Here is a 16,195-nt window from a genome sequence, read left to right on the forward strand (position 1 = left end):
CCTCTGTTGCAAAGAACTCTGGAAGACCACAATACGTCAAAATACTTTTAACACTCTTGATTCCTATTTGGAATTTCTGGATTTATCTTATGAATCACATTTGCACATGTAGCAGTGCTAACACCGCAGCACCCTGGCTGAGAATTACTGTTCTAATTTGTCTCCCTCTATCCTTTCATTCTGGAAATGTACATGTTACTATGGGAACAATATAGCCACTAAGTGAAGCTTGGAGCTATCCCATTGTGTGAATAACAGTTTATACAAAACAATGTTTATCATGTTCAGTATACTAAATATGCAGTATCTATGCTGTACGCAGAAATTAAAATTACACAAAGAAGCTCTTAAATCTTTCCACTACACACAGTTTGGTGCAGATGGTTGGAAGAAATGCATGTTGTATATTTAAGTAAGTGAGAATCGTGTTGGCCACTAGCAGGCTTGTTACAAGATCTCAAACACTGGAACGCATAAGTAAAATCAGAAAAATATTGAACAAACATCCCCTGAATCATATTCTGCACCAGGTAGATTGGTGCTTTTTCCTGGTTCCAGTTGGAAAAGCAAGAGGCTACCAGTGGAAGTGGTGGTACAACTCAGATGAGAAGCATGCTTTCCAAAGTAATCCTAGATCAACAAGATGGCCCAATAGCATTTTTCAGTTTTATTTCCTATATTACATTAACTAAAGTTATTGGGCCAAAATGCAGAAATGACAAACTATCCCAATTCCCTATTAGCAACGGCTTAAAGTGGAAGCATCTTGTTTTTCTGAGCTTGCTTCTTTTAACTACACAAAAACTAAACTAATAGTTCCGTAAAAGCCAAATTTGTGAAACTGTCTACTAAAAGGAGGTGGGTACACACCAGCATAGAATAACCCTGGCAGTTATAATGCTAATTAATAAATGTAATAGGACTCTTGGAAATAAGCCATTTCTCCCTCAAACTGCACTTGGAACTTCTTTGTCAAATGAGAGAACGTAACGAATTTAGTGACTCAGACGAGTGAATGGTGACCACTGTAGACTCTCCCTTTCACTCTCTTACTACCTCTTCCCCCAGTTCCTTTTCAGGAGGCTCACAAAATTACTGGATTTGATTTGTCAGCCCCTAAGAGCTCTGATTATTAGCTATCCTGAACACTACAAAATGTGCTCATTTTATGCCAGGAAATCCCACCTCCTCCTCAGGAGCCAAACAGTCTGGAACAATCGCATACAATACAATCTTTAAACGCTTTATTCCTCTAATGTTAGGAATCCTGCCAAAGCCAGAGCACTACTACTCAATATTCCTGTTTCAAGGTTTATATCTAGACCCACAGTAATGATACTGCATCCACCTGGTGAAAAGGCTGCCAGTCACTACTCTGTAAGAATGCCAGCCTTTTCCTTTAACTCCATCTGAACCAGTGGCTCTCAACCTTTTTTATTATTATTATTATTTTATACAGTTAAGGCATCCCTAGATAGATTAGGCACCCCAAGGAAAATACCAACTCCTACTTTTCACTCTTTTTTTTACCTACAGAAAAATACTAGAGCAGTTTTTTTCTGTTGCAAAGAACTCAGAAAGATCACAACTATGGATTTCTATTTGCAATCTCTGGGTTTATCTGATGAATCATGTTCATAGACCAACCAGTGCTACTAGCACTTTCTACCACAGCACCATAATTGAAAATCATTCCTCTAAACCTTTATGAGATGACCAGTTACATCATCATATTTTCCTGGAAAAAAAAATCACTCTCATTTAGACCATTTCCTCTCTGACAAAAGTGCATACAAAGTAACATGATCAGAACAAAACTATTTTGCATTACTTTGCTCTGTGGTGCCCCTGTACCCTCATGTTTCCCAGGCCCTTTTGTGCTATTTGTGGCAGGTCCTTAGACCCTTCAGCTGAACTCTGGCAAGCTAAGAATATTTCTGACAGCATATGCTGCTGTAATAAAGCAAAATGCTTTCACTACCAGTCCTCTTCCCTTTCAGTAAGTAAACTGGGAGACCATCACAATTGCATGCCCAAATTCTTGTCAGGGTTTCACACAGGTTGCAAGCTGGTAGTTAATTTTCTGCATACATTTCCTGAGGATTTACAACTTTATCTTCACAGAACTGGAGCGTTTTTTTTTCCCCCAGTGACAAGATACAAGGCTGAAAAATCCTGCCGATAAATTCTCAACATAGAACACAAATACTGAACTGGCTTTGGCTTTGCAGTTCCCTGAAATGCAAGCTGAAGACTACGTCAAATGTCACAGAAACATCCTGGATATGGCAGATATGGAAGGGGCAGTAGAAAATAGTTTGATTGCTATCCTATAACCATCTTAACAACATATACATAATAACAAATTCACATAGTGAAAAAATGTACTGCGGCTCTGAAATTTCAGAGCAATAATTTTGGTTTACAAATTTTTTTTTGAGGAAAATTGCTCTGTGGTGAATAGCACTCAGTCCTAATTGCACTTCTGTTAAATCCCCATTCCTCAGGGAACACTGTTGTCACCTTCATAAAGGGAGACAAATAAAGTTGAGAGCATTTATAGTCAATGAGGCTTCACTTAGTGCCCTTACACAATACCTGTCTATTTGCACACATCAGGTGCCTGCCTGAGCTCATCACTGTTGCTACTTAAATTAACAAATTAGTGCTCTTATGTGATGGTTTATAGACAAAGCCTAGAAGAGTTTATAAAAGAAAGGAGAATGGTGATGCCAGCTAATTAAGGAAGTTAAAACTTGCTTTTTAATTCTGTTTTTAGTTGCAGATCTACAAGCTCACAAATACAATTTATTTCTGAAAAAAGTTAAGTGAAAGAAAATAAAGTATGCTCTGGTTATTCTCGTTGTTGTCTCTGCCTGTGTATCACAGGTGTCAACATAATTCTGAGAAAGTTATTACAATAATTAATTTCTGCTGTAAAACTATGATAAACAGCTCACACAGTAAAAGGAATAGGGAACTAGTTTCAAAATTGGAGAGTGAGCATATAAACATAAGACTACAATTTTTATGTTTTGAAAAAAAGAAAAAAAACTGGCTTTCCACAAATCATTATCTTCAAAACAGCTTGTCCTTAGGGGACTTGTTCCCCAATCCGCTCCATTTCTCTTGCTTTTATTGACACCTTCTCTTAGCAGGTGACAGGCAAACCATGGATTTATTTTCTTCACATATGCAAAATGGTGCTCACCACTTAATATGTCAACAAGCTAGATCACAGAACAGCATCTGAAACATGCTAAAGTAACACAGTACATATACTAGCCACTCGCCTCTTGAAACCCAGGTTCAAAGTGCCAGTAAAGCAAAGCAACACCTTCATATTTTCATTCTTTCCTTGTTTTTCTCTGAGCTTCCTTGGTCTCTCTCTACAGAAGAAAAGAAAGGTTTTTTCCCCCGGTGACATATTTTATTGGATCAACTGTACAGTTGGCAGAGATGTCAGACAAAATGTAGGGCATAAAGTGCCATTTTGCAGGTGTGAAAAAACCCTTGAATTTTACATGTTGTTTCATGGACCACCATGGCTACAACAACACTCTCATTCCTCCACAGAAGAAGAAACTTCCTTGAGAAATAAAGCAGAAAAAGAAAACCTGCTCCGTATCCACTGGAACATACCACAGTATGAAACTTTATGCCTGTATATCCAGAAACTTAGCATTATTGGCATCTCTACTAGCTGGGAAGCCTGCAAAATTAGTCTGAAGGAACGGTGTGTGTATATTGAGAGAGAAAACACTGTCAACTCTAGACATTTTTCACTGATGAGTTCTGTTTTTCTAAGGGGATGGAGTGAAATACTGTAAATAAGACTTGGCACAGGTTATCTAGCTTTTTGTTTAAAGCCAGCTTCAAGTTTTTAGTGCTCAGAGTTCCTGAACTTAATCCAATCATGAAGAAAATTTCACTTGCTTAGTTAACTCCTTGCTTATCCTTTCCTTTAAACTTGCTCTTAAGCAACAGATAAAATGAAAAGAGCAAAAAAACAGTAATAAATATTATGCTCATTAAATCTCAAGCACCCTTGAATTGTAGGTACACTGAATGCGATTATACTAACTTTTCAAATGGACAAAATAAGGTAGAGAGGCAAAATGGCTTGCCCGTGGTCACACCACAAGTAGGTGGTATAACTAGGGGAAAAAAAAACTGATGAGTCTTGTCTCAGTTTTCCTGTCATGATGATAGTAAATTAACAAAGTGGGTTTTTTCAATTTAAGCCACAGGTATTTACTAAAATAAATTTACTAATGGAAATAATGAAAATTAATGCACTCATTTTGCTCTAACATGCAGGTTCCTTGACACTTTTCCCAAATTAACCACTTTTTGTATGTAAAAAGTTATCTGCTTCAATAGACAGATCCATTTGTGCTAACTTTAACTATTGTGATTACAGCTTTCCTTCCAAATAGTTAAATTTCAGAAATTGACTCAGATAAGGGCAGTCTTAGGTATATGGTCTGGCTAAGCCTGTCCTTCAGGATGTAATTATGACACGGACTGTCCAGAATCTAAGCTTTTTCTTTTCCTTTCTTCCTTCTTGCTTTTTAAAAAAAAGAGTTTCCTGATGACGTGCTGAACATGAACCAAGCATAGCCAATGCACTGGAGTTTGCCTGTGTCTGCAGTGATGAGCTCCTCTGCCCCCTATTAAGCTAAATGGAGTATCAACTTAAACCAGCTCTTTTAGGGTCTGTTTACAGCACACTAACAACCATGGAAGTTATGTGCTCATTACAACATAGTTACCTGAGAAGGTTAAACAGTTGCACCTTCTAGGATACAAGAAATGTAACCTTAATCTAACCATATTCCACCTTCCAGCAGCCTTAAAGGGAACAGACATGTTAAGTTTGATTTAACATATATTTTTACAAAGTTATTGTTGTTTATTATTCATTGTGTCCAAACTTATGCTAGATAGTCTGCAGATGATCACTTGTGGTGAGGGTCATCTTTTCTAGTTGCACCTTAGAGGGACAACAATACCAACTTTCAGTCTTACTAAAAGCCTTATGATAGTTTGCAAAGTCCAGGCTGCTCAAATCAGACTTCATTTGAAGTGAAATCTAAAGTTCTCATGCAGAGTTTTTAGTCCTCATGAATAAGGAAAAAGCACCCAAAAGACCCAGAGATAAGGAAACAAATACAAGGAACACTTCTTTAAAACCCTCATGACTTTTTGGGATAGGACTCATGATTTTTGAGCACTGAAGAGTGGCAACACTGCTTACCAATTTTCAGAGCAAGCGAGAGAAGTAAGTGACTGATGGGCCAGCGCTTGCTTGGCAATGAGTGGCAGCTGATCATGCAGGCACCTATATCCAACAACGATATATCTATATCTTCAGTCACCGCACGTGATTAAACGCATCCTATTCTCTCATTGCACAGAAACAAAAATCACAAATCACACACGCAGGACATTTCAGCCACACTTCTTTCACTTCCTCTGCTTGCTGAGTCAGGTTTTACTGTTCCCCTCAGGAGATTAGAGCTAGCCAGAGAAAGAGCCCATGATCATCACAGGCCACGCTGCAGGATCTCTTGCTCACCTCCTTCCCCACGTGGTATGTGGGTGGTCACGCCAATCACATGACAGGACTAGCAGGGACATTATATGCTGTAACATTCTCCATGTAACTAAGATCTCTACATACAGATCAGGTAATGAGCTGCGTACGCTGCACGGTCCTGGAGAGAAACAGGCTGGATTACCTGCTGCCCAGTCATGAACAACATTTTCTTATTCCCTCAGCCTCAAATTAATTTGCCTAGCTCTGCCTGCTTGAAATTCAGTGGAAAGTCATATGCCTCATAAGTAGGTCTTCTCTTCATAACCAATCATTTTCTCACTGATGGTTAGGAGGAAGGAAAGGGGAACTCAAAAGATCAGTAGCAAGACCAAGGAAGGAACTCTTTACTGTCACAGAAACAGAGAAAGTATCTGCATCAACTATTTTTGCCCTATGAATATCCTAACCACTAAGAGCATCATCTGCAAGACATGCAGTTTTGACTGCCCAGCAGCCAGAGCTCTCGATCCATTTACAGTGTGCCAGTCCCCAATCATATTTAGTATGGACAGCCCCAAAGCAGTGAGAAATCACTCTGAGCTGAGTCGCCACCTGCTCCCCCTCAATGATCTGACAGCTGCTGCCCCCTTATGAATGCTGATGGCTCGGCTTGGCTCTGCTTTAGCCAGAGCATGGAATAGGAAACTTTGGGGGCAGAAGGCATAGTAGACATTTTGAGCCACTTTCAGAAGTGGCAACGGACAGCTCAGGCCCATTGCTAGCTTCTAATACTGCGTGACTTGACACACATGGGCATACACATGTACTATACTGTGCATGTGGCTATGCTTTCCTGTTCCTTCTCTCCCATATGAAAGATGCCAACAGTATCTGTCAGACTACTGGTAAAATTCTGAATGCGAGTTTATCACAATAGATCAAACCAGAAATGTATCATCCGATCTGTGAAAACATCTTGGTCCCTGAATTTTATTGTGAAATTTAGAAATATGACAAAAAGCAAGACACAGTTTTTTAAACTGCAAGTGCATTTTCCCCTGAATGTTTACAAGCCATTTCAACCACCCGTACTGCTTTGGTGCCAACAATCAAACAATTAACTAAAGTTACTAATGCTGTGGGGGGATGTACCAAAAACACACACAAATCCTGTATATCAGGCTGTGGCACGGGCAGCTGCTGACACGCTGAGCTCAGCCCAACAAAACGCTCCCTTCCACTTAGTTTCAATACATGGTTGCCAGCCACCCACAGACTAGTGAACACTATCATCTGTGCACAGAGCTAACTTTGTTTTATTAATAGTGGCATGGAATCTGAATTGAAAAAGCTGCCTACTATATAAAGCAAGTGCTCTCTTTTTCCTGCTGGATTAATCTCTGATTTAGTTACTATAGAAACCATTCTGGCAACTGCTACTAGTAAAGTACATATATACACACACATAACTATACATATATAATTGTATGTGTGCACGTGCACGTGCATGCATATGCGCACATTTTTTATGTAATTTATAGACAAATATGTACAACTAGTTAAACAAAAGACCTTGATTCTCTTCTACGGATGCAGTGAAAAAATCCTTCAGATGTAAACCCTAACAGCGGCTGCTTTAACCATTTATATTGTGACTTCTTTCCCTGGACAAGTTTGGCTATAAAAGCCACATTAGGCCTAATTCTCTGAATCTGGGGATGAAGTGGGCATATGAAGCATGTTTTTCTTAGCATTCAGGAGGGGATGTTTTAAGTGACCTGAATCTTCTCCAGTAAATCATCTAGGTGACATCAGGGCTAAGCAAGCATATTTTCCTTGCTCTTCCTGAACACAGGAGTGAAGTGCAAAGAGATCTCACTCAAGCCTGACTGACAGCTAACAAATCAAGCAATCGAACGTGACACTGAGATTCAGACCTACAGTAAAATTTAATAGGAGACAGCACTCTCCTGTTTATTCCTTTTCATACACTGCTCTCATAAACATTTCATAAGTAATTCCCACCAGGATATGTAAGATTTATAACATGCCTGGAAGAGCAGGTTGGCAAGCTCCCTTGTAGTCTTTGAACTGCTAACTCACTTCACACAATCATTGTTCATATATGTAAAATTAATTCAGCTACAATTTCCAACAGCTCTGCATCTTCCATACAAGGCCAGATTGAAACACTAAGATTTTTCATACAGAGAAAGCCTCTCAGGCATTCACTTCATCTTTCCTTATAAGGACCACAACAACATTCAAAATAAAAAAGTTGACACATTTTAATGGCTGCAAATAAATACTTTAAGCAACATATAATGTATCCGTGTAAATCACTACTGCAGCATATTACTCAGTTTGGTGATATTAAAAATGATTTGACAGTTATTTGGAATCAGATTAGCATGACAGATACTTTTAGCAATTGTCTTTGTGTGGGATTCCACAAAGCCCTATTTTGTCATCATCCCCTGCTATTTATTGTGTATGTAAGGCCACTAGGGGAGGTAGTGGCCGTAATGCCACCTGTACATAATGGATGACACCCAGCTTTGTATTCTCCTCACTGATTCAGGTGGTGCAGCACACGTTTTCCCATTCCTTTGCTAGGATAGACTTGTAAACTGGCTGAAGCTTAACCTAGACAAGATGGATTGTGATACTTATGGGCATGGGGGCTGCATCTTTGGTGTATGGTGGGAATGCAAGCCTTATTCACATTGTTGAGGCACTTTTCCCAAATGGTTCATTACTATGGAGTTCTTTGAACAATATTTGCTCCTGGTATCTCAGGTGGCACTGGATGGTTTTCTGCATCTCTATATACTATATAGCGAGTCAGGTGAAACCATTTTTCTTTATCTAGATCCCGCCACTGTGAATTATGCCTGCAAGTATGGAGGGAGAGTGAAAATTCTGCCACTTTAAAAGGATCACAGGGGAACTTATCATTCACATATGTACCTCAGCTGATCCACTGTAGCTGTTCTGTCTCTGCTCCTATCCCTCATTAAATTAAGCTACACCAGGTCAGCTTGCTTTGGAATGAAACATCTGCTAAATTATCATGGTTTAGCATTCATTTACAACAGAATAAAGTCAACACATACAGTTATAATGGAAGAGGATGCTGAAGATACAAATGCTATTACACTGTGTGCATTAGAGTGTACACTAGCCTCTTCAACAATTGCCCTACCACCTTATTTGTTTGTAGGTTTAAGTCAAGGTGTTAGCACTGATTTATGAACGCTTAAATAGCTTATGTTCTGACCATCTGAGAAATTCCCTAACCTAGTGTGATACTTGAGAAAAGCTGAAGCACTTACATCTGTAGATCTGTCACTGGATCAAAGAGACAATGTTCTGTGTAAAGGGCTCTTAATTGACATTGGCTTTATTGCTTGCATACCTACACCTCAGGCGAATCCCATGACCTTTACACAAGATTACTGTTTTCTATTACTACTGCCCAGCACTGGGATATCCTTTGGTTTTATGGACTGTCCTTTTTTAAAACTTATTAATATATTTAATTTCTTATAATACACAAACATCTGAAGTTGTGGGGCTGGGTGCATGTTTATTATTATAAAACTGAGCAGCTTATAATATCAGAATTTTTTTTTAGCAAAAGCTACTATTTCTAGTGTTCAATGACCCGAATAGATCACACCTGGGTCTAGATGAAATCTCTTCTAAAAAGAACACAACACCATTCACTACAGGATAGCAGATGGAGGCTGACACCATCCTTTGAAGTATCTAGCCTTGGCACTCTAAAAGTACATGCCAAAAGCAGGTGGATCACCGGTCTCTTTATACTGTAAATCCTGGTTTTGTGCAGAAGTACTCCTTCACACAAATCTGTACAATTCCCCAGTGACTCTCATCTATTTTGTTGAATGTAGGATAATGAATACTATTGTAACTCAATCCTTCAAGGTACTGGACTTACTCACCTTAAGCCACTGAAGCACAGACAATATGTAATAAAAGAGAGTCCACAAGAACATCCACTCCAACCCCACCACAGCACTGTCACAAAACAGCCCATTTCATGCTTAAGTTTAGGCATGTTGTTGACAGTCCTATTAACGGCTATGGGAATTTATCTACCTTAATTGAATCTTGTGTTTTACTGAATCATAGCCAGGGCATTCTCTGCTTCGCATTATTAAACACTTACACAGCAATTTTCTTGTAAAGAAAGCAAACAAGCATTGCAGAGGAATAGCACAATATAAAGGCACGTGATCACTAACCGAATCATAATGGCTGTATCTAAAAGTTAGTAGACTTCGAAGTATTTATAACCAAAGCCTCCAAAGGACTGAAAGCTTGAGGTTCAGCATGGCAAATTGATCCATGACACAGTTTTGAAACATCTGAAATGTCATTTGATGCTCTTCCAGTTACTTACAGTAAGAGAAGAGCAGCTATGTACTATATATCAAAAGAAACCTGTGCAGCACTGGCTAAAGCAACATACACAAAGCAACAAAGTGTCTTTGCGGGGGGTGGGGGTGGGGGGTTAATGATGTAAAGCAATTCTTCTGGAGGAAAAACGCTCTCATTTGTTTAATATTTAAACAGTTATGGCAAACAGTGGACACTGCAATGGACTGAATGACTTTTTGGTGACATCCCATGATTTTCATGGGAATACTAAAGGAGTTCAACCTGAGAGAGACTGCTCTTCCATCTCTCATGAATTCTTTGAGCAGGAGGCACTATTCCTGAGAGCCACAAAAACTGCAAGCTTCATCTGAGATCAGATGAATGGCAAAGACATAACAGAAACAAACAGAATGAGAATTTTAAACAGTCCTCATCCCAGCAAGCACTCAGTGATTGATATATGTCCATGAGTCACAGAATCTTCTTCCACTATTTATGTTAATCCCATATGATATCCACATGCTTCATTTTAGATGGAATAACACTGGTAATACAAATACAATTTCTCTTGTGCCCTCTATGAAGCTCCTTCAATGTCCCCCTTGTGGAATTCCCCGCATCACTGTTCCTCAACAAACTCTTTCAAGTGAGAAGCAGGTGTTAAAATGACTGTCTGAAAGTAATCATAGAATCGTAGAAAATGAGGGTTGGAAAGGACCTCAGGAGGTCATATAAATTCAACCTCCTGCTCAAAGGAGGACCATCCCCAACTAGGTCATACCAACCAAGGCTTTGTCTAGCCAGATCTTAAAGATCTCCAAGGATGGAGAGTCCACAACCTCTCTGGGTAACTTGTTCCAGTGTTTTGCTGCCCTTCTAATTAAGAAAATTTTCCTAATATCTAACCTAAACTTCTTTTACTGTAACTTGAGACTGTTGCTTCTTGTTCTGTCATCTGCCACCACTGAGAACAGTCTAGCTTCATCCTCTTTTGAACCCCACTTCCCTTCAGGTAGTTGAAGGCTGCAATTAAATTCCCTCTCAATCTCCTCTTTTCAAGACTAAATAAGTCCAGTTCCCTTAACCTCTCCTCACAAGGCACATCCCCCAGCATCCTCACCAATTTTGTTGCCCTCCACTGGACTCTCTCCAATTTGTCCACATCCTTTCTGTAGTGAGAGGCCCAAAACTGAACACAGTACTCCAGATGTGATGTGTTTGTGATATACAATGATATTATTTATCAACAGTATGAACTTACATTGAAGAAATTAGTCTTGTTCCTCTCGCAGAAGAGACCCTGTGCTGGCATGTGCTTCAGCTGCTGCCATGGGATACTGCTGCCTAGCAACACATCTCGGGCCCACTGGAGGTTCTACGGAAGCAAACAGGATGAAATTGAGTAGGAGAAAGAGGAAGGGCTTGTTACTGCAACTACAGGTAAAAGTAAAAAAAACAAACCAAAAAACCTTCCCTCCTAGATTTTTTAATCACCATTACCATCTGTACATTTTCCCCGAGATCTGTGGATGATGCTAGCTAGAGCCTCAGTTTAGTTAATATTTATATAATTGAGGCTCCAACATAATTTGGAAATCAGAATTTCTGACCTCTCAAACCAAAGTGGAAAAGCAGGCTGGTTTACAAGCACAAGCATTCAGACTGATTGGCCCTCACACTGGGCAAAAGATTAGTGAATCCTCTAAAGCTTTCAAATCCAGTTTCATATTCTTCTTTTTTCACTGATGTAGCCTTTTTTCATGCTTCCTTATTGTTATTGCTATCTGCTTCCTTATTGTTATTGCTATCTGTATGCATCTTCTGTATTTAAAACAGTCTGAATTGCAAATATATTTTTTTAGCTTTTTAACTACCCCCCAGAAATAATTGTATTTTTGTTAAATGAAATTAGCACTCATTATCAATGTAAAAGAACTAGAAAAGAACCAAAACCAGAATAAAAGTTTCTCGTTTCATATGCCTAGATTTTGTCCACAGGTACTAAGCCATGACGGCCATAATAGAAGCATTTCTATTGCAGCCCCTGTCAGACAGCAATGCATCTGCTAAATATCTTGTCATCAATAATCTCAGATGTGCACAATTCTGGAGAAACACCTAGTTTATGACAAGGACACAAGAAGAAGGTACTAAAGCAGCTAGCCCAGAACACTTAGAAATTTGCTTGTTGAGTTGTAGGGATTTCTTGATGCCATAACCTAGGAGGTGCATATGTGTGATGAATAACTATGCTTCTGTTGACTTTCAGACTCATACCAGCCTAGTGACCAAGCCAGAAAATGAAACTTTGATCTTTCTAGTGGCAGGAACGTTCACTACTGCTAGGTCAACTAACAAACAAATGTTGTAGCTGCAAAAATATGGTGATTAGGCATTTGACTTTGACTCCGCCACCACCCCCTTTTTATTTACCACAACAAGTTGTATTGGTACAGTCTCCCTAGTGTGGACACAGTTATACCAGTATAAGATGCCATATAGCCACATAGCTTCTCTTTCCTTATGGTAGGAATGCTATAAGATCCCTTTATACTGATTCAACTTAGCCCATACTGAAGTACCTGTATCATCATACCTGTACTGGTATACTTAATGGTACAATTTATGTATACACAAACCTTAATATAATTTATAAATCAAGAAATTAGAATCCAATTGAACAAGCATAACTCACAAGTAATCATGATATACAAACAGTTGACACATATAATAACTAATTCTGTGCTCTTGTAGGATCAAGCTCCTAATGATAAAAAAAATACAACTCATAAGAACTAAATGCCTGATATAACTATACCTCTCAGGTAGCTGAAAGGGAAGGGAGAGCTGTTGGCCCTGGGCAAAACACATACTTCCTCTAACAGAGTCTAACAGAAGAGATGATTAACAGCAAAGTTTTACTGGCAAGTCATTCTTTTTTTCCCCATTTACTTCCTAGGCTCTTCTTCAACCACTCCATGACTTCCTTAGCAGAAAAGCCATGGCTTCCCCACTCCTTCCCCAAACTACTGGTAGAGACACATAAGGAAAGGGGACAGGGATTTATGGTGGGTCAGCTGCTCAGTGGCAACTACTTCTGTGCACACTCTTACCTCAGTGGTAGATTAAAACTAGCCCACAATAAAAATATGGCAAAACTACTATAGTTCCGCTCTCATCTGCTGCCAGGTAAAGAACATTCATACGGGCAGTTACCACGAAGTAACTGATGCAGTAAATCCTTGCCCTCTTTAACCTCTTGGTAAATTGTTAATCTGACTACTCCCTTTCAGCTACAGTGCAAATAAAGGGCAGACTAAGGAAGAAGATGAATTAATCTCTCTTGAGAAGCATGCAAGTGTGTAACATCCTGACTGCTGTAGTCTCTCTAAAGGCCTGGGAGCTGCATCTATAAATATCTTCATTATATAATGGACTACCAGACCAGGAGGAAATGGTAGGTGAGGCTTTCTTCAAACAGCTCACAGAAGTTTCCTGATCACAGGCCCTGGTTCTGATGGGAGACTTCAATCATCCTGACATCCGCTGGGAGGGCAATACAACAGTGCACAGGCAATCTAGGAAGTTTTGGGGGAGTGTTGGGGACAACTTCCTAGTGCAAGTATTTAAATGGCCAACTAGGGGCCATGCTCTTCTTGACCTGCTGCTCACAAACAGGGAAGAATTGGAGGGGAATATAGTAGTGGATGGCAACTCGGGCAGCAGTGACCACGAGATCATAGAGTTCAGGATCCTAAGGACAGGAAGGAAGGAGAGCAGCAGAGTAAGGGTCCTGGACTTCAGAAAAACAGACTGACTCACTAAGGGCAGGATCTCCTGGAAAGCCAGACTGAGGGGGAGAGGAGTTCAGGAGAGCTGGCTGTACTTTAAAGAAGCATTACTGAGAGTGCAGGAACAAACCATCCTGATGTGCAGGACGACTAGCAAATACGGCAAAGACCAGCTTGGCTTAGCAGAGAACTCTTCAATAAACTAAAATCACAAAAAGGAAGCTTATAAGAAATGGAAACTTGGAATATGAGAGTATAAGAGCATTGCTAGGGCATGCAGGAATGAAGTCAGAAAGCCCTAAGTGCAACTGGAGTTGCAGATAGCAAGGGATGTGAAGGGTAACGAGAAGGGTTTCTAAAAGTATGTTGGTAGCAACAGGAGGATCAGGGAAAGTGTGGGTCCCTTATTGAATGGAGGAGGCAACCTAGTGACAGAGGATGCAGAAAAGGCTGAAGTGCTCAATGCCTTTTTCAACTCAGTCTTCACAGGCAAGGTCAGCTCCCACACTACTGCACCAGGCAGCAGTTTGGGGAGAAGGTGAGCAGACAACAGTGGCAAAAAATAGGTTAGGGACTACTAAGAAAAGCTGGACATGTACAAGTCCATGGAACCAGATGGGATGCATCCAAGGGTGCTGAGGGAGTTGGCTGATGTGATTGCAGAGACACTGGCCATCATATTTGAAAATGCATAGTGATCAGGAGAGGTGCCAGATAATTGGAAAAGGGGAAATATAGTGTCCATATTTAAGAAAGAGAAAAAGGAGAATCCATGGAACTATAGAACAGTCACCCTCATTCTCAGTCCCTGGAAAAATCATGGAGCAGATTCCTTAGGAATCCATTTAAGCACTTGGAGAAAAAGAAGGCGATTAGGAATAGTCAGCATGGATTCACCAGGGGCAGGTCATGCCTGACCAACCGAACTGCCTTCTATGACAATGTCACTGGCTCTGTGGATGCAGGGAGACCAGTGGATATGGTATACCTTGATTTTAGCAAGACTTTTGATACAGTCTCTCAACATTCCTGCAGGCAAGCTATGGAAGTATGGGCTGGATGAATGGACTGTAAGGTGGACAGAAAACTGGCTGAAGCATCAAGTGCAGAGAGTAGTAATCAATGGCTTGATGTCTAGTTGGCAGCTGGTATCAAGTGGAGTGCCCCAGGGGTTGGTGACAGATGACAGCAGATGACACCAAGCTGGGGGGAGTAGTAGATATACTGGAGGGTAGGGCTAGGATTCAGAGTGATCTAGACAAATTGGAGGATTGACCCAAAAGATCTCACAAGGTTCAACAAGGACAAGCGCAAAGTCCTGCACTTAGGACGGAACAATCCCACGCACCAGTACAGGCTGGGGGCTGACTGGCTGGGCAGCAGCTCTACAGAAAAGGACCTGGGGGTTACCGTGGACAATAAGCTGAATATGAGTCAGCAGTGTGCCCTTGTTGCCATCTTGGCTAATGGCATACTGGGCTGCATTGGTAGGTATACTACCAGTAGGTCAAAGGAAAGTGACTGTTCCCCTCTATTCAGCACTGGTTAGGCTACATCTGGAGTACTGTGTTCAGTTTTGGGTTCCCACTACAGAAAGGATGTGGACAAATTGGAGAGTTGAGTGGAGGGCAACACAAATGGTGAGGGGGCTGGGGGACATGACTTATGAGGAAAGACTGAGTGAACTGGGTCTGTTTAGTCTAGAGGGGAGAAAACTGAGAGGGACTTTAATAGCAGCCTTCAACTACAAGACGAGGGGTTTCAAGGAGGGTGGAGCTAGACTCTTCTCGGTGACGGCAGATGACAGAACAAGGAGCATGGCCTCAAGTTGTAGCAAGGGAAGTTTAGGTTAGATATTAGGAAGATTTTTCTCACTAGGAGGGTAGTAAAACACTGGAACAGGTTACCCAGAGAGGTTGTGGACTCTCCATCCTTGGAGGTTTTTAAAACCTGGCTAGACAAAGCTTTGGCTGGGATGATCTAGCTGGGCTAGGGACAAACATTACATATAAACCAGTTTAAGTGATCAGAAAACGATTTAAACCTGTAACAGAACATAAGGTCAGTCCACATTAACCAGTTTCAAAATGTCTGAAACTGGTTTAAGATAAACCTGATTGAATGTAGTATCAGACTTAACTGACTTGGGTCAAATTGGTTTATGCAGCGTTTGTCCCAGATCCCTTCCTGGTTTAAGTTCAACTAGTCTCCCAGCATCCCAGATGCTTTATAGCCCTGGGCTGTGCTCCTTGCTCCAGAGAACAGGGCTAGCCCCACCCCTCAGCTCCCGAGGTACATGGTATGCTATCTAATACTGAGAGGTGTCTTTGTGCGTGTGCCTCCAATTTCACTGGGACAGGCAAACAGGTCAATGTCTGCTTAGGGCTTTTGGAGCAAATCAATAGGTCAGCTGGTAATGTCCCTCAATTGTCAGGTTTGCAGACAGTATGAAAAA

The 16,195-nt window shown here is 40.5% G+C and overlaps 1 protein-coding gene across 1 annotated transcript in view; it reads right to left on the reverse strand.

Moving 5' to 3' along the window:
- Positions 1 to 16,195, reverse strand: part of CABIN1 (calcineurin binding protein 1) — a 198,394-nt gene that overhangs the window by 88,430 nt on the left and 93,769 nt on the right. Inside the window, 1 exon segment of the mRNA XM_090062021.1 lies at positions 11,211 to 11,324. Coding sequence (XP_089918147.1) covers positions 11,211 to 11,324 — 114 coding nt within the window.

Source organism: Crocodylus siamensis, chromosome 9, assembly GCF_052110815.1.
Source record: "Crocodylus siamensis isolate JL-2025a chromosome 9, ASM5211081v1, whole genome shotgun sequence".
NCBI lineage: Eukaryota > Metazoa > Chordata > Crocodylia > Crocodylidae > Crocodylus > Crocodylus siamensis.